At 43.0% G+C, this 23116-nt stretch overlaps 2 protein-coding genes across 4 annotated transcripts; one reads left to right on the top strand and one right to left on the bottom strand.

Moving 5' to 3' along the window:
• The first annotated feature begins 1455 nt into the window (after positions 1–1455).
• On the top strand, positions 1456–8350 carry Mtif3 (mitochondrial translational initiation factor 3). 3 transcript variants are annotated; one of them, XM_026388376.2, is made up of 4 exons: positions 1456–1541; positions 4629–5089; positions 6940–7097; positions 8132–8350. In XM_026388376.2, the coding sequence occupies exons 2-4, from the start codon at positions 4630–4632 to the stop codon at positions 8348–8350; spliced, it is 837 nt and encodes a 278-aa protein (XP_026244161.2). In that variant the 5' UTR covers positions 1456–1541; position 4629. The 3 variants fall into 3 exon arrangements, with proteins under 3 accessions (XP_026244161.2, XP_026244162.2, XP_026244163.2); XM_026388377.2 differs by having other exon boundaries at positions 1456–1553; XM_026388378.2 differs by lacking the exon at positions 1456–1541 and adding an exon at positions 1982–2057.
• On the bottom strand, positions 8330–20433 carry Gtf3a (general transcription factor IIIA; the record flags this gene model as incomplete). Its single annotated transcript, XM_026388413.2, has 9 exons — positions 8330–8590; positions 8807–8866; positions 9887–10116; positions 10857–10937; positions 12053–12126; positions 13147–13235; positions 13647–13743; positions 17927–18027; positions 20125–20433. Coding segments are annotated over 9 exons (1206 nt in total), but the record flags the coding sequence as incomplete, so codon positions are not given.
• Positions 20434–23116: the final 2683 nt, after the last annotated feature.

The raw sequence follows: 23116 nt of genomic DNA, 5'->3' as shown, positions 1-23116 counted from the left end.
CTTTTTTTAAAACCTTTATTTATTTGATGTGGTGCTGAGGATTGAACTCAGTGCCTCACACATGCTAGTCAAGTGAGCCACAACTGCAGCCCCACTGAGTTTTTTCTTTTTAAAAAATGTTTGATTCTTCTACTGATTGTGTAAACTTGGGCAAATTATTAATTTCTTCATGTTTCAGTTATCCGTGAAATGGGTAGTAATAGTAATTAGCTCATGCTGTTGCCCTGAGGATTAAATTAATTTGACATAATGTCAAGTGTTTAGAACAGTGACTGGCTGGTAAGTAAATGTTATCATAAATGTGGGCATTTACCGATGTAGAGTACCTACTACTTCCCAAGGCATTGCCCTATTCACTCTATGTCTACATATACTTTTTTTTTTAAATGTCTTAGTACTAAGGAATAATTTCAGTAGAATAAAATGAATCCCTAACTTGGAAATAGCGAACATGCAGCCACTAACCCTCAACTTGGTCACACACAAGTTGCCTCAAGGTTTATGTCACAAATTATCAGTGCCTAAAGTGCCAGATGCTGTTATTTGATGAAGAACAGGAGACATAGTCTTTGCTCTCATGTAGCTATTTAAGGCTGACCTAGATTCCTCACTTACAAGAGGTAATACCTGATTCAAAGAATTATTTAATGACCATTAAAAGACAAGGTATTCCAGCAGACTATAAGTAGCCAGTAAACGATAGTTCAACTTTATAGGAGGAATGGAACGATTAAGTTGGCTTCATTAAGCCCGGCCTGCAGATTCTCACTCTGACACTAAGCTTTTTTTTTTTTTTTTTACTAATGATCAGAGGGGAAGGTGATTAACACCAACACTAAAACGGAGCCAGAAGCCTGGTAGTACAGGGTGGGCCCCCACAGACCTGAGGAGAGAAACCACGGGGTTCATACAACAGCAGGGTTCCGGACTGGCTCTTCGCTGACTCTGGGCAAGTCAATTAAACACGCGGCGTTGACGACCGCTTAGAACAACTCGCAATTCGAACAGCACTTCAATCTGACTTGCTCTTTATCCATCACCGGTTTCTTCGGGAAGCCTCAGTTAGGAACCCAGAAACTGCAAGTGGTGGTCGGAGGCGGGGTTCCAGTTTGCCCGGTGTTATCTGGGAATTAAGAGAATATTTTTACTTCTTGAGTCTGTCTTTCCCCTGTAAATCGAGGACAATGTTTCCTAACTCACAAAGATTGTGAGACGTTTATAAAACATTGTATTAAATATCTCACTAAATAAAAACATTGGCATTAAAGTAATGTAACTAGTGAAAGTGAACAGCTACTGCTGCAAAACCTCGATGTGACTGATCTTCATCTCGCATCTGGAGCGGGAGAAGAGTAGCAATCTCCCTGCCATTAGTTACCCATGCCCTCAGCATTTTTTGTCGGGGAAATTTTTCCCAAGTCACCTTTCCTTTAAAGGACAAGAGAAGCCCTGCCCACTACGGAAAGCGAAAGGGTCCTGACGCCGAGCTCGTTAACTGGCTCTTTTTGTCAGACATTACCAATCGCCGACCCCAGTTACAGGTAATGCTAAAGGTAAAGGGGGCCGAGCGGTGAGGGGACCTGTGGAGGGAGGACGTGGTCTTGGGGGATGTGCGTGCAGAGCCAGCGGCCTTGCATTGGCCCGAGAACAAGGAAGGTCAGGCTTAACGTCCTGCCGGGCGGAGGGTGGCGAGCCCTCCGCATCCCCAAGCACCGAGTGGGAGGCCGGGGGTTTTGTGAGATTACAAAGCCGAAGCTTTCAGGTCCAGGTCACAGCCCAAGCTTCCCAGTAACCACCGACCTAGACCCGGCAACCGTCCTACTGGGTGCTGCCGGTTCCACCCTGCCATTTCCGGCCCGCCTGCACGCACGCACGCACGCAGCACGTCCCCACGTCCTTTCTCGTCCTGGCGCGTCGCGAGCACTCTGCCGGGTGGGCGTGGCAAGCGCTGGGCACGTGACTAAGTCAGCTCCGCCCGGAAGCGCTCGCTTCCTGGGCTAGAGGCGAATCGCAGCTCGGCTGATCCAGACTAGCGGAGAGCGCTTGCGTTTAGCAAGGTTGAGCTAAGCAAATACATTTCTTTTGCTGCCTGCTGTCGCCGGGGAGGTCTTAGTGGGAAGTTCATGAAGTAACTGTGGGGTCCCCCCTCTCATTTATCGTTTAGTAGGTGCCATGGTTTAAGACTCTCACGAGACGTAAAGTAAGTTTTCTTACTGAGAAGCCACAATTCCAAGTACAGAAGATACAGAATATGTCAGTCTAAGAAAAATACAGAGGGTGGATGGGAGATTATGGAAGATCAACTCTGGTGCCAGTCTCATCGTTAGTGAATAAACCACATTTGTTCCCTGCTTCAGAGTTTATAGTCTAGTGAGGGAGCGCAATAGTATTAAGATAATTGCAAAGTTATAATTGTAATAAGCGCTATAAGGGAAGAATAAGTCGGACTGTGGAAATATTTTATGTTGAGCCCAACAGACAAATGGGGGAAAGAAGGTGAAATTTCTGGCTTACTTGTGGAGGTAATAGAAATAATGCCCTGAGAAAGAGCAGAGGCATTAATTGGCCTCTGACATATTTCCCTTAGTTTCCTATATTGAAGGAAAGAGTACTTTAAAAAGTGAAAAGGCCATGTGGTTTAGGCAGAAAAAAGTGAGAAGCTTCTTTCGGCCTACTGAAGATTGATATCTTTAATCTTCAGCCAGTTAGTTTTAAACTGGGGTGGGGAGAAGGGCTGGTGTGGTTTGGACAGCAGTATGGTGACTAAAATTGGTTGCAGGGACCAACAAGAGATGGACAATCTTTTTTTTTAAAAGAGAGAAGAGAGAGAGAATTTTTAAAATATTTTTCAGTTTTCGGTGGACACACCATCTTTTTATTTTATTTTTATGTGGTGCTGAGGATCGAACCCAGAGCCCCGCACTTGTTACCCCTTGAGCCACATCCCCAGCCCAAGATGGACAATCATAAGCAAGGGTGGTGTCAGTGAATGTAGGAAAAAGTGGATAAATCTGAGTGGGACTTAGGAAGGTAAAGTTGCTGAGACTTGGTAATGGATTGGATTGAAAGGGAGAGTGGAGATGTCATTTGCCTCCAAAGGGCTAGGCATGCAGGTCACTGAGCTAGGGAATTCGGGAAGAGGACATGGTCATTTTGAAGATTAACAAACAGGAATAAGTTCAAGTTTTAGTGCTGACTCTTCTGAGTTTACAGGGTTCTTAAATATTTTCTGAATGGTTATTAAGTCGTTTCATTTAATAGCTAAAAAATGGTTAAATAATTGGCCAAAGATATATGGGGACTTTTTCCAGTGTTGTAAGTTGGAGTTCTAGATCTTAAACAGCTCAGCCTCATTATGGAGAGCAATTTGTGCTTCTTATGAAGAACAAAACCAGAGCCATTTCTTTTTCCAGGTCATTCATCAACATGAGGAGTAAGGGGTCATGCTGGGATAGGATATGGATCAACCAGGGCCCGAGGGAGTTTACAGTTTTATATACCATCAGTGATTCTCATGTAGGCTGTGCAGTGAGCATTCTTCGGGAGGAGGCACTTCCTCCTGTCCTCTTTGATTTTTCATAAGTCATACCTCTCTGAATTCTCGTTTCTTTATGGTTTCTCAGTAGACCCTAAATAAGATGAATGGGTCCTCCTGTCACTCCTTTAGCCTGTGTGTCTAAGATTTACCAAACCTGTGAATGAGAGAGGCATTTTGATAGCAGAGAAACATAAAATCAATGTGTCATTTTAAAGCATTTCAAATTCAGTCTTACACTATAAAGTAAATCCAATGTCATATATGCCTAATGCTTAGTTAGGTAACACTTGCTAGTAATGCCTACCTTACCTGGGTAGTGATCTTTATAGGTTATGAGGCTAGCACTTCAATTTATATCAGGGAGTATTTTTTCTGACAGTCTGTTCTTCCAGTAGGTCAGTATTCTGCTTGAAGGGTTCCCCTTCCCATAATACTTTTCTTAACTTTTATATACCATCAGATATACAGATAAATAGTTAGCAGTTTATGAACTGGTATTTATAAATCAGCAGGCATTTTATATACTGCATCCTCATAAATAAGCCCTCAGTATGATCTTTGCTCTTAGTGTTGACACTATAAGTTCCTGGCAAAAATAGTTAAATGAGTATAGGAGAGCATAGGAGAAAAAAATGTGCAGTCCTGGGTTGTTCTGATAACTATTTGTACTAGGAACAGTACCACCATGAATTAATCTGGCCGGGGTTACCCAATGGTCCATCTTACTGGTGCAAACTTCCATGCATGGATTTAGTCATCCTGAGGACAGCATTTCCATAACACTTACAGAAGGCAGCCTGTGGCCCAATATATATCACATAGCAGACTGTGGGAATGATTAATGTTAATTTTTGGGGTGGTATTGAAATTTGAACCCAGGGCCTTGTGTATGTTAGGCAAGGGTTCTACCACTGAACTAGATCCCCATCCCTTTTTTATTTTGAAACAGGGTCTCACTGAGTTGCCAAGACTGGCCTTGAACTTGTAATCCTCCTTGCCTCAGTCTTCCTTGTAGCTGGGACTACAGGTGTGTACCATAATTCCTGGAAAATGATTGAATCTTAATGAACTTTTCTTATTACTTTCTTAGGATGGCTGCTCTTCTGAAGAGGTTAATGCTACAAACCTTAAGGACTGAAAATAATTGCATTGGAAGGTGTTTTGATAAACACATTGTACAAAGGACAGTCCCAGTACAGTTGTCCCTGGTTGCCTCTGCCCCAAAACTGCCCTACCTAATTCATGCAAAAAGATTTAGTACAGTTGAGGACAGCCAGGATGAGAGGAAAACGAAAAAAAAGAGTGATACGACTTTCAGTAATATTGGAAGGAAAATTGGTGAGCGAATTATTCGTGTCCTTGATGAGAAGGGTAATGATTTGGGAAACATGCACCGAGCAGATGCGATTAGACTCATGGAAGAGCGAGACCTGAGGCTGGTGAGGAGGAACGCCAGCACAGAGCCTCCGGAATACCAGCTCATGACAGGAACACAGATTCACCAGGAACGGCTACGGCTCAGAGACATGGAAAAGGCCAAACTAAAACCTGGTAGGTATTTTGCTGTTTGTTCCTTGAATCCTTTAGGACCAAAAATTGGCAATTTAAACTTTGACATCTGCCATGGTGCCTGTGACAGTGGGAAACTAGAAACTGGGAAATTCAAAATATTCATGGCTTTACCAGCATTCCCAGTGTCTTTGACTCCTCCTCCATCCCTTAGTTCTGTTCCTCTCTTCGTTTTTACTTGATACCCTCTATCTATTGTCCCTTTCTTTGAACCTTTGTAAAATGGAGGGTGAAACAAGGTGAACCAACCTAAACAATGGAAATACCCTGCCTCTGTCCTGTAGCCTTGTCTCTGAGTGATGCAATGAAATTCAGAAGAGGTGGAATCAGACCTGTCCTAGGCAATTCACTTAACTCCTTCCTTTTGTTTTGCTTTTCTCATCTCTTAACTAGAAGTGTTTGGTTAATTGCTGCGGCAGTTAATTATTTGGAAGCACCTTTTAAATTTTGAAGGGGTCCAAATTGCACCTCATACCAAAGCATCTTATTAGAATATCAGTATCCATGCTCATTTGCATATGTGGCCAGTCACCATTCCAGGCACTTATCTGTGAAGCCTCACAGAAGCCATGAGCTGGATATTAAGTGAAGATATCCTTGTTTTTCATGGTTCCTAAAAAGTGCTGATTGTTATGGAAGATTGCTCACTGGGAAGCACCCTGGGACAATTGTCAGAAGACTGGTACCTGGGCAGCCATCCTGAGGTTTTGTGCTTTGAGAAAAGCACATGTTGACTGTGGCTCAGTTTTGTACCACCACAGTTAACAAGGATGTTGATTGGAAAATAGATATTCAGAAGAGATCAACCAGAGGGGAAAGGACATCAAACTATGTCATTGAAAAAAGTTGAACAACAACAAAAACTGAACAGACTGGAGAAGTTGAAGGGCTAATATATGGAAGGCATTACTAATGGAGACCCAGGACCAAGTGTAGGAACTGCCAGGAAGCAAGGAGGTGTTAAACACTCTTTTTAAAAGGTTTTCTTTATTTAAAAGATTGCAGAAAAAATAGATAATAAACCTTGTTACCCATCATCCAAAATGAACAAGTGTTAACATGGTTATACTTCACATATTTAGTAGAAATCACTACAGAAAAGTTGAAGCCCCTTCCCCAGAGTTGTCCTTGCTCACTCTTAGTGTGTAGATCCACTTGCTAAACTCTTTACATAGATACACCCATAAACACTAGATTTTAATAGTAAGAAAGTATAAATGACACTATTGTTTCTAATATCTGTTCATATTTACGTAATAGCTATAGCTAGTTTATTATAATTACCATATTTTAAGAACATATCAAATTTGTTAATCCATTTTCATGACATTGGGTTTATTCCCAGTTTTTCATTATGAACACTTGTTCATACTATAAATTCAATGAAGTCACATAGTTGCACTTGCTCTCATCAGCAACATATGAAAATTCTCTACATTCTCACCTACACTTAGTACTGTCATGCTATAATTTTTGCATGCTAATAGGTGAGAAATCATTACTTACTGTTCTGTTTCCTGCCACTATTTGAGCTTTTTTGAGTTGCCTATTCATGTTCATTTTTTCTTGGTTATTTTTCTTCCTGATTTATAGTGTTCTGTTATATATAATGCAAAAACCCTATCAGATTTGAACTGGCAGGTAAAATATTGGTACTTTATGTCTATCTCCCCAATTTAAAAGAGCAGTTACTGGTCTGTGAAGCTACAAGTCAGATGAGGACCACTGAGGCCTCTGTGGCAACTTAAGATCTTCAAGTTGTGCGTGCAAGTTCGAGTTTCAAAGGAGACTAGTAAGTAGTTCTAGCATCAAATCTCACTATTTCAAACCAGGACCAGCTGTGACAAAGGAACTAACTTTTTCTTCAAATATTGAACAACATGATTTGGACACAAAGAGTAAACAGATTCAGCAGTGGATTGAGAAAAAATACCAAGTTCAAATTACTATAAAGAAGGGGAAAAATGCAGATGAGCAAGAAAATAAGATGGTAAGTAAAAGCTGGAATAAGTAACCACTTGTGTTTTTTGTTTTCTGATATAAAAATACATTTGTAGAAAATCTGGGAAAATTAAAGGCAAAGAAAAGTGACTGTAATTCTTCTTCCCAGTAATGACAAGAGCATTCCAGTTTGTTTCTTCTCAAAGAGCAAGCACATTGTATTTTCCATTGTAACATATCTTGCCAAATGAAAAATGTGTAAGCTAGTATACAGTTCTATTTTACAGATTGTTGACTGTGTAGCCTTTAAAACAGGAAAACTAGAAACTTCATAGATTCTTCTTTTAGGTTGTCCTAAGTGTTTATAAGAAGAATTCTATAGCTGAAATGTGTTGATTTACAATGCCAGGACAAGTTTATGTGCTGTTTATTCCACTTTTTAAAAAATATTTCTTAGTTGTTGATGTGCCTTTATTATTTATTTACTTATATGTGGTGCTGAGGATCGAACCAAATGCCTCACACACACAAGGCAAGCACTCTGCCACTGAGCTGTCAGCTCCAGCCCTGTCTGTACCACTTTTAAGTTGGGTAACTTTATCACCCTCTAAAAGCATTGGTAAACTGGCTTCAACCCTAATTCCATATTAGGATCATTTAGGCCTGGATTATAGCCCAATTGGTTGAGGATTTCTGGAGTCCAGAGTCTCCATGATTTTATTTTTTTAACAAGTGATTCTGTGATAGTGAGCATCAGTGTTAGGAACTGCACTGAGCTAAAAATTTTGGGGATAAAGAGGTAGGTTGCCAAAGTAGTTTTTGGTACTTATTTTTAGGAGAGGCTAGTCTGGGGCCAAATATGACCCCTTAGTGCTGGGACAGAGTGGAGACTCAAGACTGTCAGGCCTTCGGTGTGTTCCTTTAGTCACATAGAATTACTCTGCAGATTTCAGTCACTTAACCAGATATATGAACTAATCAGCTAGTTATTTAAATAAGTCACTAGTACACTGATTTTTGTGTGTATTCATCACACATTTTTGTGTGATTTTAAATTATTCTTGAACTGTTTTCCTGTTTTAGGAAGAGATACTTAATCAAATAGTTCAGACTATGCCTGGAATAGCTACCTTCTTATCCAAGCCACAACCTGTTAAAGGAGGAAAAGGCTTAATGTGTGTTCTTCGTCATCTGACCAAGAAAGAAGAGAAGGCACCTGGAGACTTGCAAGAGGCCCAGAAAAGAGACATTGTGAACAAAGAAAATGGAAATGACAAGGAATCAAATGTTCTGCATCAGTGATTTTAATAAAGAAAAACAGGCTTCTGAGCAAGTGAAAATTCAGTTGTTAGTCCTTCAACAAGGTCCAGTAGTTGCCTAGTGGAGGGTAAGTACTGCGACTGTGGAGAGCACCGTGTTTTCCACGCAGCTCCCCAACCCTCCGTTTTTAGGCAAAGATGCGTCTTGCTCTGGTTTCCTTTTGGGAGGGATGTAGCCACTGAGTCGAGAGGCCAAACTCCGTTTTTCACGAGATGGTTTTACCTTTGGGAATAAGGAAGACAGACAACTAGAATTCGAAGTCAGAATTATCTGGGATAGTTTTACAGTAGTTGTGTGCTCTCCCAGAGAAACACGCCTACAGAGAGGCAGGTCCTCAACAGTAGGGCAGGCCCCACAGTGGGGCCAGAGGAACACACACCAGGCTTCAGGCGCTGCAGGTTTTAGAACCAAGAACTTCCCTAAGCACCTTCAACTTACTTTAAGCTTCATTTTCTTCTTGTCAGGATCATGCACAACAGCATGCCTCATGAGGCTTTGCTATAGTGAAGAAAAAAAAGAAACCTTGTATTTTAAAAACCTTAACACTGGAGAATCCATGAACATGAAAGCTGCAGAAGTTATTTACCCTGTTAGTCTTCTTTCTGTTCAAGGATAGGATTTAAATCCACCCCAATACCTGCCCCTGGGGTAAGGGAAGAATTCTTCACTCCAGGACTAGTGATTTTCACTGTCCTTCCAAGGACCACTTTAGGAATATATACAACCCCAACCACTGTGGCTTTTTAGTTCTTCCTGAAGAGGGGGAAATCTGTTGTAAACGAGTCATTTACTGTTTCAAACTGAATTTTCCCAAACTATATTCCTGACCACTAGTGGGAAACCTGACCAATGTCCTGCTGATACTGGCGACAGTGCTGGCCACCCTCAGCTTCCTGGGGGTTTTCTAGCAGGGTTGACTGTGCTGAGTGAACCTCAGCTCTCTCTTCGGTCTCTATTATAATTGTGGTAAGAATCTGTAAGACACCAACCAGAGAGAATACAGACTGCATAGGCCACTCCCAAGTGTCACATTCTCACTGACCCCATGCACGCTGCTCAGACCTAGATGAAGTCCCCAAAGTTCTGTGGCCCCTCATCTCCTTGTTGCTCATTTCCCCTTCCAAGTCCTTAAGTGATGGTATCTAGAAGAACCCAAAGCATCAACACACTCTAAATAAGCATAGTTACCAAGGTCATTGGCTCCCCAACTTAGTACATGATTCCTGGGCCCCACCTACAGGGCTTCTGACTCAGCAGGGTTAAAGTGGGCCCGAGAACCTTAATTTTTAACAAGTTCCCTGTTGATGCCAATGCTTCTGGTGGAGGGCACACTCTGAGACTTGGTGAAGTCAGTGGATTCTGCAGATCTGAATGAAGAACCACCCAGCTGAAGCAAAAGTGGGAGGTGTGTCATGCCTGCTCAGCAGTTCTTCCCATTTGCAGACCCCAGGAGGCCAATCCAAAGCCCATGTATAAGCACAGAGAGAAAGGGGGCTGTTCACATTTGGGAGAACTTACTTTCATTGCAAATGTTTTGCCACAGCCAGAGTGTTCACACACAAACGGGCGCTGTTCCTCATGGAAAGAGAGAATATGGCTCTGGAGATTAAACACAGTTGTGTAGGTCCTACCACAGCCTTCTCTTGGGCATCGACACATATGCCGTTCTGGGGCATGAGTTTTCATGTGCTGCTTCAGGTAATCTTTGCGTTTAAATGTTTTCTGGCATACTTCACATGATATTTCCTCTGTGAAGCAGACAAATTTAACCAACTTTCTTAGGTAGTGCCACACAGAAAAAATGAATGCTGAATGCATAAATAACATACTCGATGTCCCAAACCTATGACTATACAGAAATTTCTAAGGAAACTCAGGATTTTTTTTTGCGGGGGGATGGGGGGTACCAGGGATTGAACCCAGGGGCACTTAACTACTAAGCCACATCCCTAGTCCCAAGTTGCTTAGGATCTTGCTAAGTTGCTGAGGTTGGCTTTGAACTTGGGATACTCCTGCCTAATCCTCCCAAGTTGCTGGGATTACAGGCATGTGTCGCCATGCTTGGCCTAACCCCAACTTTTACTGCTAGGAGGTTTGTCTCAATTCTTTTAATTTCTTATATCACTCCCAAACCCCTTGGGTGTTCATCATCTAGAAGCAGAGGTTCTCAGCATGGTAACTGGACAGGTGGAGAAAACAAAATATTGCCTACACCGTGTCCTTCAATATGAGGCACTGTTTTCCCAAGCGCCTCACAGAGCACTGGTGCCTTCAAGACTGTTCACTGGAGACTTCAAGAACCTTTGGGCATGTTAAGTCATGGCATGCTAGTTCCAGGAGACCTGGCCCAGCTCTGCTAACCTGGCAAACAGCTGAGGGAGCCAGCATTTCACAAAACATATCTTTATTGTAACATTCCAATCTTTAAAAGCACTACATCAATTCTGCAGTGGCAAATATTTATACCATGTCTTTCATGTGGCCTTACCTTTGTGGGTTTCTCTCATGTGTTTTAAAAGTTCTGTCCATGTTTTTGCCATAAAGGAACATCCCTTTTGACATATATAGCCTGTTAAAAAAAGACAAAAAAAAAAAAAAAAAAAAAAAGACTGGTGCTCAGACTGTTCAGAATATTCAGGGTAAACACTGATAACTTATGATAACTTATATGCCTGAAAATCTTTCTCCTCTCTCCCAATAACGTTCAATTCTGTTGGACTCAAGAGGTTAGAATAAAAACTTAAGAAAGGGTAACATTATAGTGAAATTGTCTGAAATTGTATACAAGGTGCTTCGTGTTAGGACTTTACCCTAGCAGATACCCCAGGAAGGGTGCCTCTATCTCGTTAGGTAAGCCATGTACATATTTCACCTGCTAATTAACCCCACCCCCCAACACACACACAGGTTCATGTTCCCTTTCCCTGCCTCTCTAAGCATGCTTCTTTTTTCCATCAGCAAAAGTGTTACCCAGCCCTTTGTCCTTGGCAGACCATCAGCACCAAGACTCAGGAGTTACACTGCCCATTCCCTAGCTACCTCTAGTCTTGGATCTTTGTAAGTTTCATACTGCAAAAACAAGTAAGGTATAGCTATGGAAGAAAATAAACCAGGAGAATCCAGAGAAAAACACTGTGATCTGAAATATATATTGTGCAAAGCACAATAACTGGATTATCAGCCATGTGAAACAGGCTGAGTTTCTCCCACTACAAACCAAAAAGGAATGTGGCTGTCTTGCACTCTTGCTCACTAATTCATTTAAAAACAAAATTCATAAATTCTAGGACCTGGAAAACAAGAGTATAGATACCATAAAGCCCTCCTGGTAACAAGACAACAAAGTAGTTAACGGAATCAAGCAGTTTTTGTTAAGTTACAGTCTCATGGCTGTGAAAACTTCACCCTATTATCCTAGCCTTCTGAATAGCCAATAAGGAAGAGAGTAGCACAGGTAGTAAACAGAAGGGTTCAGACTGATGTAAAGAAGCAAAGCCCTGGCTGGATACAAACAGCTTCTGTGCAGAGCAGGAGCAGGCACTGGGGAAGAACAAGACCTGAATAAGCAGAAGGGCATCCCTCTTGCTCCTCAGCACGACCATGGAATAGAATAGAAAGCACCAAGTAGTCAATTAAACACACCCAACTGTCCATGTGAGTGCCCACAGGGCCATCCATACATACCCTCGTGGACCTTTCCATGTCGTTTCAGGCTACTGGGTGAGGCAAAGTGCTTCCCACATCCTTCCTGGGGACACCTGAGTTACAACACATGAAATGTTAACAATCCACTTCCACAACCAGTCACCAAAGTAAGATTAAAATACAGATCTAATCACAGATGAAATTCCAGTCACTTAATTAGTCTTGGAGCAAAAATTAACTACTTGAGAGAAAAAAGCCACATTACTTCTTTGTTTATATGATCATATAAACAGTCTTCATCATCATACCACTGAAAAATATTCTGCTTTCATGGCTACAAAGATACCTCAAGAGGTGTCAGACTTGGCTTAGGTAAATACCTGAACAATCCTGAGGAATTTGTGACAAAGGATGTGGGTTGTGTGATAAGAAAACACAGCAGCAGATGCAGGAGCCCCTGATGAGCCATAAAAAGCACATGCTCAATCCCCAGCACCACCAAAAACCAAACAAAACAAAACACACTACTTTGGTGTTAAAGGAACTGACAGCACAGGAATAAGCTGCAGACCTACAAGCAATGACAGCACTGTCACTACAGCAACTCCAGGGCGCAGGGCAGCCAGCGTGAGCCAGAAGGAAGACAATGACCAACTCCACTACACAGGGAGCACCAGCATGAGGCACAGTTCTGGTCCCCCGGCGCCCTTTGTAGCTCTATCTGACATGTCCAGCCACCCTTCCATGTTCCTCAGGAAACCCTCTCTAACTGCAGGTTGAGGCCACTTCTGTCTTGTTCTACAGGAAAATAACTCGTGCCTTTATAATGACATTTCATGGAGTTGCACAGGCTCTACATGAACAGATAGGCCACTCCTGAGCCTTCCCTTCAAGCTTGACTACAACTGTACCATCTCATAGCCTACTCTGAAACACACTAAATATTTATTTTAAAGAAACAAAACAAAATTTACCTTTTAAAATGCCCTCATTTATAAACAGGTATATATGATGCATATTAACAGAAAAACGTTGGTTAGGAAGCTGTTCCAGAACATCGGCTCCCAATCTTTGCATTTCAATCTTATTCACACCTAGAATTTCAGAGACCACCAGCCCCGTGCAACACACACCTGAATGGAGGCTCATTGGTATGTTCACACTGATGAACTTTCAGCTGCTGATGTTTTTTAAAGGCCTTCTTGCAACCTTCGAAATTACACTGTTAATAAATGTTTGTTAGTCTTGAGAAAAACCAAAAAAATCAACAGTTCATAACAATCCTTTAAAGGTAAAACTATTTTAGAGACTACACATTTGCTCCTTTCACTTATTTAGTTACCTTAAAATTCTACTTTATGTCAAGAAGCTTTAAAGATTAATGACATTTGAAAAAGCAAAAATATTTTGGTTCAGGTAGTTACCCAATTATATACTTTAAATGTGCACAGTGTTTGCTTACAAAATAAAACCTTTATGATTAGGATAGCCAGTACCAGACTAAATTTAGATATTTGAGAGACAAAATTTGGTTAATGGAAACTTTAGAACATCAGCAATAAGTGTAAAAATATTCAGAAAATTTAAACATATGAAAATTATACTACACAAAAGCATATACAATCATACTTACAACATACTGTTTTTGCTGATTTTCATGTTTGTGTTCGAAATGTTTCTTCAAGTTTGATTTTGTGTTGAATTTCTGATCACAACCATTAGCTGTACAACTGTAAGAAATTTTATAAACCAATATATTAACAAACCAAGGGAAGAGAAATTTTAATGTATATCCTCCTATTTTTAAAATTTTTCTTTTTTTGGTGCTGAAGATGGAACCTACAGGCCCTTTACCACTGAGCTACATCCCAGCCCATTTTTAAAATTTTGAGACAGGGTCTCACTAAGTTGCTAAGGCTGGTCTCAAAACTACAATCCTCCTGCCTTAGCTTCTTAGTTACTGAGATTACAGGCATGTGCAACCATGCCCAGCGTACCTTCCTATTTATAAAAAATATTCCAAAGGAAAGTGTAAAATAGTAAATTTCAAAGTGTTGAGCTGGGGATACAGCTCAGTGGAAGAACATGTGCTTGGTATGTACAAGACCCTGGTTTTATCCCTAGCACCATCAAAAAAAAAAAAAGGAAAAAATTCCAAAGTGTTAAGCCATATGATACAGGCCTTTCAACTTTGATGTGACCACCACATAACAAGAGGCTTTTTCGTGTTTGACTTTTAACATAAAGCATACTACATGAGACATTCTCCATACACCAGCAGAAGAGAAGGTAAAAACACTAGTCCCAAGGCCTAAATCCTGCTCAGGTCCTAATCAGGCTCACATCAGTCTCAGGTTAGAATCTAATAACCTCAATTTTACATGAAATGTCACTATAAACTGCATTTTCAGAAAGGTCTCAAAAAAAAAAAAACAAGTTGGTTTCAGCTTATAATTAAAGGTAAAACAGATACCTGGAGCAGAACCATAAACCATATGCTCTCTGGCATACCACCAAGCCATTCTAGTTTCCCATAAGTTGGCATCCTGGCCTTGAATGATCTAAATCCTTGTGAGAAAGAAAGAAAGAAAGGAAGAAAGGAAGGAAGGAAGGAAGGAAGGAAGGAAGGAAGGAAGGAAGGAAGGAGAAAGAAAAGGAAGGAAGGAAGGAAGGAAGGAAGGAAGGAAGGAAGGAAGGAAGGAAGGAAGGAAGGAAGGAAGGGAAAAAGTGCCTCTTGTGAAGAGCATTCATAAGGCTGGCTGATGAAGCAGGACTTCCTTTCCAAGTCTCAGTCTCAGCTACCATTCAACTCTGATGCTCAGCAATTACTCCTAGCAGGCACTGAGGGTCCCCAGGGCCAAGTGAGGAAAGACAGTGACCAGCAGTTGCTGAGACAGTGAAAACTCCAGAGCCAAGGCCCACGGAAGCTCAAGGGAGAAGTGCTGTGCCAGAGAACACCAGAGGCCCTTGACCGCAGGATCAGAATGCTGAGGGTCGACTGAGCAGGTGGCCAATAGAAAGCTTTGTCCAGCCTCCCCTGCATTAGAAGTGGCCTGGTGGCAAAGTTCCACCAAGTTGTTCAACTCTCACAGTGGTTAAAATGGGGACATACCTTTGCCCCTTCCTCCTCCTTGCCTGCTCATATGCTGATGCAGCAGCCAGAACTCCAACAGGCACCTTGGAACACAAGGATGAAGCCCCAAGAGAAAGACCACAGAGAATGCAGGCAGAAGCAGCTCTGAAACTTCCACAACTGTCCTGCCAGACAAACAGCCATGCTGTCTAAGCCTCTTTCTTCACTCTAAACCTGACACAGGCATCTAACTCAACATGCGTGTGGGGCAGGAGGTCGGAGGCAGGAAATCCTGACAGGAACCAAACAGCAGGTGCAGAGACAGGAAGGACCCGGGCAGACTGGGGGTGAAGGGTATTGGTTAGTTAAGCATAGCTGGACCACAATTCCATGTCTGAGAATCAAGCAAATGGTGCAAGATAAGCAGCAAAGGGCTAAATCACACTGGCCATTTGTGTGACACACTAGGAACCTGGACTTCATCACGTAAGCAGAGGTCAAAACTGCTTCAGTGTTAAGAAGGGAAGCCATCTGGAGGTGACAAGGGAGAGGGCCAGGTGAGGCAGAAAAACACCTCAGGCACTAAGGAGTGAGGGCCTGGGACAGGACAGCTGCAGAGTGAACAGGAGGACCCAGAGGATAGTCAGGGACCTCAGCTGCAGGGGGTTGGGGAGAAGGATGAGGGAGCTGCCTTATCTTTACATAGGTGACCAAACAGTGCTGTCCCCTATCCAGATAAGAAAAAGAGCAGGAGTCCAAAGAGAGGAGAGCTCAGTTTGGACTGTGAGCAAATTCAGCCACAAAGAATTAACCCCAGAGACAGCCAAGCAGTACTGTCCAGTGAGCCAATGACCTGGAGCTACAGAGAGGGAGGGCTGGGCTGGAGCAAGCTCAAGGACCACCACCAAGTGTTTTTCCACTGAGTGGCAATGACCCTGCCCTTTCCATGTTGTCTGTGCAGGTGGGCTGAGCCCTACTTCCCCTTTAAGATTTAACAGAGCACACAGTCACTTTGCACAGAAATCATGATGCATAAAAAAGGAACCTGGCTGCAGTGTTCCCTCTGATGCCCATGCCTACCCCACCAGCACTCTCCTGCCACTTCCAAAATGGATATTTTTAGTATTGCTATGTGACTTTTAGGGTTTCTCAATATAAACAAAAGCAAATACAAATAGTTTCTTCCTGTCCCACCCCTGCATTTTTTACACACAAAAAGGTAGCCCTGTATATAGGACGTTAATACATTTGTTTTTTGATTAATATGCCTTGATGATTTTTTTCCAATAGTTTCTCAGAAAATGTCTTCATTCATTTTTCTAGCTGTATAGTATTCCTTCAGGTTGATATACCTTGACCTGTTCTTACTGATGAGCATTTGGATTGATTCAAATGTTTTGCTACTAACAACAGTGTGCATGCAACTTGTATGTACCTTTACTACATTTGTAAATTCCCAAAGTAAATCTTCCAGGTCAGAAACCATCCCTGTAGTACTTCACAGACCTCTTTAGTTGTTCTGGTCTGGTCTAGGTGGACTATATTTTGAAATAAATTAAGCTGTGCTTAGGTTCACTGATTTTGACAATACCCTATGCACATGAACAGGGACTAAAATGAAAGCCATTCTCAGTACTCTGCCCCATTCCTGCAGGCTAGCATGCTGTTAGGACAGAGCCTCAGCTGACCTGTCTGTTACAGAGGAGACAGTGAAGTCTGTCCCATGTCATGAATTCACCTTTCTCAGATCATCTGAGTAATTCAGACAAGAAACAATTCACGTTAGCTTCATCTTAAAACTCAAAGAAATTCAACTCAGGCCATTAGGAAATCTTCTTGAACAAAGAAATGTGTCACAGAACAAAATTATGATATTAAATCCTAGTATCTGAAAAAGTTGCTAAGCAGCTATTTCCTGTCATAGTCTCTGCATATAGCTCTGGACAGCTATTATGATTATTTTGTTTTGCTTTCTTCTTTGAAAACTATTTTGTTTTCATGATAAATAATCTGGTTAATGGTTCTCAGAGTGTGGGAGCCAGATCGGCAGATCAGCATCATTTGGGAACTTGCTAGAAATACCAATTCTCAGGCCCCATCCTGCACTTACTAAGTCAAACTCAAGTGGATCCTGAAGTCTGTGGCTTTCCTGGTCTTTGTTGTGGTGCCCAGGATAGAGCTCAGGGCCTCACAAATGCTAAGCACACATACTACCACTGAGCCACACCCCTAGCCCTCTGAAATCTGTTTTAACAAGCTCTTTGAGTGATCTGATGTGCCCTAAATTTGAGTTCCACTGGTATGAAACAGCAGATAGGAAGGCAGTATTTCCACCCTTCCAGAAACAGCAACTTCTAGAAGAATAAAATTAAAACTTAAACAGTAGTAGTGGCAAAAGCTTGATTCTAGGAAACACCAGACCAGATAGTAAGAGCCCTAATTCATCATGCTTTTATCACTTATCCTAGCAACTTACAAAGACTACACTGTTCACAAAGACCTTGACAACACCAACCCAAGAATTTTCCAGGTAACTGTTTTCTATTCAGTGATTTCCAAATTGTTTTTCAAGATTGATTTCTAATTCATTACATATTTTAAAGGGAGATGAGAGATTGCAAACCAAGGGAACTTCATATCAACTCATTCCTAAATTTATTATACAAATAACCTGCAATAACCCCTTCTCTCTTCCACACATTCAAAACCTATTCTCCTCTCATATAAGAAGATGAAAGCAACTTCACATTCATGATTTTGAGTTTAGGATCAATCCTCTTAGAAGGTGTATATGCCAAACACTTCCTACCTCAAAGCCCTAAAACCAGTTCTGTACTTACACAAATGGTTTTTCTCCAGTATGAATCAGGATGTGGCGACTCAGATGGTAGTCCCTGACAAAGGCTTTGCCACAGCCTTCATAGTCACAAGCAAATGGTCTCTAGCAGGAAGAAAAAAAAACATGTCAATCTTGCCCTAGTTAGAGATTAACTGGTGTTTATTTAAAAGCCTAAAGTGTTTACTAGGCAAAGTCACAGACTCCCTATCCAGAGATGATTTCCATTCAGAAAGCAAGTTGAACACTTGCTATACTCAAGCAAGACCAGGTTTTCCTACCTGAAATTACACAGCATAAATGCCACAACTTTTCACATCACTGCAGATTTTTTCTCTGTGGCTATCACCTGGAATAAGCAGGTAGCCTTTCCAGTAATGGCACAGCACTGCTAACCTGTTTCTAACTGGTGTCTGTGGTAAGAGAATGAATGCCAAGCACAGTTACAGGAAAATGTGTCACACCTGAAAAAGCTCATAGGTGCCGGGGCCAAGAAAAGACAACAGCTTGAGGCCCTGATTACAACCATTATTTGGGACCCAGGAGGTGGGAAGGGCCCCAGATGAGATTGAGGGAGGCCAACAAATTTTCCCAGTTTTGGTAGAGCCAGAATAGGTGATGTCTCAGCAGAAGGCCCTTAATTTCTTAAGCTAAGGCCTGCATCCCTGTGTTTGCTCCCTGCATCTACCCTAATTTACAGGCTACCTCCTCCATGTGTTCTCATGGTCCCAATTCTCACCCTCTCCAGCCTTTGAAGGCTGACTGCCTCTAGTTCTTTTGCTTTTCCTCACTGGCCCAGAATTCCATTCTGAATCTACAGGGAAAACCAAAACACATCCCCAATCAGTTTCATGTGTCTAACTATGGAAAGCACACCTCCATGACATCCAAGAGGGAGGTACTAAGACCTTGATGAGTGGATTGGGAGCAAAATCAGTGGGCAGGAAGGCACAAGTGAGCTGCATTACCTACCAAGGGCAGAGCCACAGAACCCTGCTCAGCTTCTCAAGGAGCAGGCTCAATGAGTATCTGTCAGTTAATCAGCGTGTGAGATGTGGGACAACACAGATGACTTCATGTTTTCCAACTGTATAACAAAGCTGACAACACTGATATCCAAAATACAACATACAGGTCTAAAAGGAAAGGCAAGCTCTAACTCGGACACACTGGTTACATGGATCCCAAAATTTGGGACAAGGACAGTCATCAGTCTTCAAAGACAGTGGACCGTGAGAATGCTTGACTGCATTGCCATGATGGAGGTGGCCTGTAAGTTAGGGTAGGTGCAACAAGCAAAGACAGGGATGCAGGGATGTGGGCAGTGCATGGTCTGTGGCATTCCTCTGAGGCACTGCCAATCCCAGCTCTGCCTCAAACTGGCAAAAGGGGCAAATTCCATAGCCTCCTTGAGTCTTGTTTTCCTCACCTGCAACCCAGAATGCCACATCACATAACTTTATCTAACATCCTCCAAAGGCTTACACTGCCCTAAAATAAACTCCTACCCTGAACTATAAGCAATTCCACCCGGCCTCTCAGACCTCACCTCTTAAAGATCCCCTCACCTAATCACACCGCTCTGCTTTCCACCCCAGGTCTCCTATGCCATTCTTTCTACCTGACTCAAATGTCTGTCCGGCTAGATCCTGCTCATTCACTCACACAGTAAGGCCTTTCCTGACCACTCTTCACTGTTCTTCAATCCTGCCTAGTCCTTTGCCTGATCCGCTAAAACATAAGGTCCGTGGCAGCAAAAGCCTGGTCTGTTCTGTCCAGTACTCTCCCCCTACTTATGAAAGAACGAACACGTGCTGCTTGCACAATCCCGGGTTCTGGGAAGTTTTCCTCTGTACCAGCTCTAGGAGTGCAGAGGGTGGCGGTCTGGGAGGGTAGTGGGCTGTCTCGCCGTGCAGTATTACAGATCACCGGAAGGTGCTTGAATAGCAGACTCAAGATCCAAGGAGAAAGGACTGAGAAGGAAGCCACGAGCCGTGGCAAAGATACCGCGGCCCCAGGACTTCTTGTCACTTCCTCAGCTCCTTTCCTAACTTAAGACCAGGATGCCAAGGCTGAACACGTCTCGAAAACCTGGCCCTCGGCACCGGCAGGACACAGCGGCCGCTCTGTGGCCACGCCCCGTCCTAGGAGGAGGGGAACAGCCCACCAGTCAAGTCGCCGCGCCCTCCGCAGTTCCGTTACCTCCCCCGTGTGCTTGCACAGGTGCGCGTCTAGCTTCCAGGCCTTGTTGTAACTGGCGCTGCAGTCGGGGAAGGAGCAGATGAACTGCCTGGGGAGTGCGCGGGGCGGCGCGGGCGGCGCTGGGCTGTCGCCAGCGGCTATGAACGCGTCGGCAATGGTCAACGACGACACCGCCTCGGCAACCAAGGCCGGCTGCTCCAGGGCGCCCGGGTCCCCGCCCACGGGGCCAGGCGCGCGGCCAAGCGCCGCGAACCGGCGAGCGCGGCAGAATGCTCCGGGGACACTTCCGGGAGCGCGGCGCGACAGGCATCAGGCTCCGCCTCGGCGTCGCGGCCGCGCACGTTCTGCAAGTCCCGGCGGAGTGTCCGGGGCGCGCATGCGCCGGGAGCCCGGGCCGCGACCGGAACCTCAGCGGTTTACCAGTCTGCAGCAAAAGGGTCCCAGGCAGCACAAACGCCTAAGCACTGCTTAATTGCCACTTGTTTCCCATCCGCCACTATCCTCTAGAAACTGCTAACCTTATGTACTTTAACCCGTTCGTTAACTTTATGGCATTGCACGCTTTGTGGATTCGTTTCCTTGCATACGGTCCAGGTTCTTCTGCTGCAAACCCAGAATAGTGGATCCCAAGCTTGTCTGCTCATTAGAACAACGTAGAGATCTTTCAAAACTTCCAAAGCTCAGAATCTGAACCATTTAAGCCACAATTTGGGGGATTAGGGAGGGTAGAAACAGGCATCAGTATTTTTAAATGCCTAATTGATTACAATGTGCAAGCAAGCATGCAAACCACAACTTTATGGCCTTACTGCTTATACTGGTCTTTGAACTTTTAGCATCACTAGAGACAGGAATCTCAAACCTACTTGAACCCGGGGAGATCTCCAAGTGATTTGATGCATATGGAATCCGGGGAAGCATTGTTGAGAGGTTTGAATATGGGTAGCGTGGTTTATGAGAATCACACATGTAAAGTATAAGCCTGAATAGCAGGGACACTATGGATTGCCTGATGTTCCATCAGGTTCATCTTTTCATATCCTGCAGCGTTCCAAATCATTAGGTTAACATCTGTGTGAAATGATGAACAAGTCTCTGGGCCAACAAGCCAGGGCTTTGATAATCCAAACTGGAATCCTCATATAGTACTTCTAAGAATCAGTCTCCTCATCTTGAAAATGGGGAAAATAGTACTAATGCCTGAGAGGTAACTTTTGTGAACAGGACTGAGAGAGGGTGTCTGAGATGTAGGCCTGTTTTATAGAACAGGAAAGCTATATGTTGCTTTCCTGGTTTACCACTCCACCTCTTTCCAGGAGAGAAGTCCACATATATCCTTCCTACAACTCTGGAAGTGTGACATGGTTGCCCTGTGCTGTTCCTAGCTTTCTCCTTCTGTTACTTTATGAACATGGCCAGAGTACATGGTGAACCTCTGAGGTCCTTCTTTCTCTATTGGCCACTTGGCCCCATACAGCACACCATGGCTCTTCTCATGCCTTCCTGACTGTTCCTGTCTCCTTGACCAATTGTTCTTCCACCTTCTTACTTTAACTCTCATGTGTTCATGCTCAGCAACAGCAGAACATGGGCTTTCAAGCTCAGTCTCCTGGCTTTGGATTCTCAGTAAATTTATTATCGGTAGGACTATGGGTATGGGTCTCTGAATTTTTTTATCTTAAAACTGAAATTGTTATCTCACCCACCTTAAGGCCATTTTTAAAATTAAATGAGATCATTACCAAATCCAGGTCCAGAAGTACATCCCATGGGGAAACCAATATCAGAGGGATGAGTGTTGGGAAGAAAGAAAGGCTTTATTCAGGGGTCAAAGAATGGGGAGATGGGAGCTCTGCTCCCAAACCAGCTTATCAACTCTTGGGTTTGAGGGTTTACAGATACAGGGTAGAAATTATAGGGGGAGGGGCTAATAAAAGGGAAGATACTCATATATTTTCTGAGAATATGCAGAAATCTTCCAGGAACGCAGGTATCACCTCTTCACTTCTTTCATGGTCTGGTGTTTCCTATCATGGGGGCTGGTGTGCCTTGAAGTGAGAGGAGAGTGGCTGGGAAAGCCTAGGTCAAGTTAACCCTGGATTATAATTTAAGAGCAAGCATTTCTCAAATGATCAACAAGTCTACATGCAGATTTGAGTAGAACATGACCCCAAAGTTAAGGCATCAAAGGAGATGCATGCACTATGGAGACAGTGACGTTGAGGGTTTTCGCTCAATGTACATCTGCAGGTTCAGCAAAAGGGGCCTTCAAGTTTCTGAAAATTAACCTAGGCAACTTTAATCACCATAACTCACATGTCAGAAATATTATCTACAACAAAGCTAGTGAGAGACTAATAATGTATTGCCCAGCTTTTTGACCTCCAGAATTAGTGATTTTTAAGTTAATTAAGAGCTAGTGAAGCTAGAGGGTTCGTATAGATCTTTTTTCAATAATGATATTATTATGACAAATATTATTAATGATATTAATGACAAATATTTTTCTCTTTCTTTCCCTGAATTGATTCATGGCCCTACCCCTTTCCTCTCTGTAGTTTACTCCCCAATATATTTTTCCAATGCCCCACATTTCTAAAGTGGATTTTTCTGGAACATTAAGCAGTCACCTCAAACTCAATATAATTTGTAGGTCAAGCAATATTGCCATCTGTCTACCTACATCATCCCCTGCCCTTTTTTTCTCCCTGTCAACAACACTAGAATTGTCCCAGTCATGAAAATAGTGGTTCTCAACCCTGACTGTACATCAAAGTCACTGGGAGCTTTTGAAAATGATAATTCTTGGCGCCTACCACAAGAGTGAAATGAGTCTCTGATTCAGGAGTGAAAACCTTTGAAAGTACCACCAGCTCCTTCCTCTGCCCTTCCCTTACTGGCTTCTGCACATGTTCTGTCCATTCCCCCCTCCACAGGGTTTCCTGCCTTTACATTCTCCTACTTTTCATCTCTCCTGCATGTGCTGCCAGCA

The sequence above is a fragment of the Urocitellus parryii genome, chromosome 2, assembly GCF_045843805.1.
Source record: "Urocitellus parryii isolate mUroPar1 chromosome 2, mUroPar1.hap1, whole genome shotgun sequence".
Taxonomy (NCBI): Eukaryota; Metazoa; Chordata; class Mammalia; order Rodentia; family Sciuridae; genus Urocitellus; species Urocitellus parryii.
Note: the sequence above shows the minus strand (reverse complement) of the source record. Positions and strands in the feature narration are given on the sequence as shown.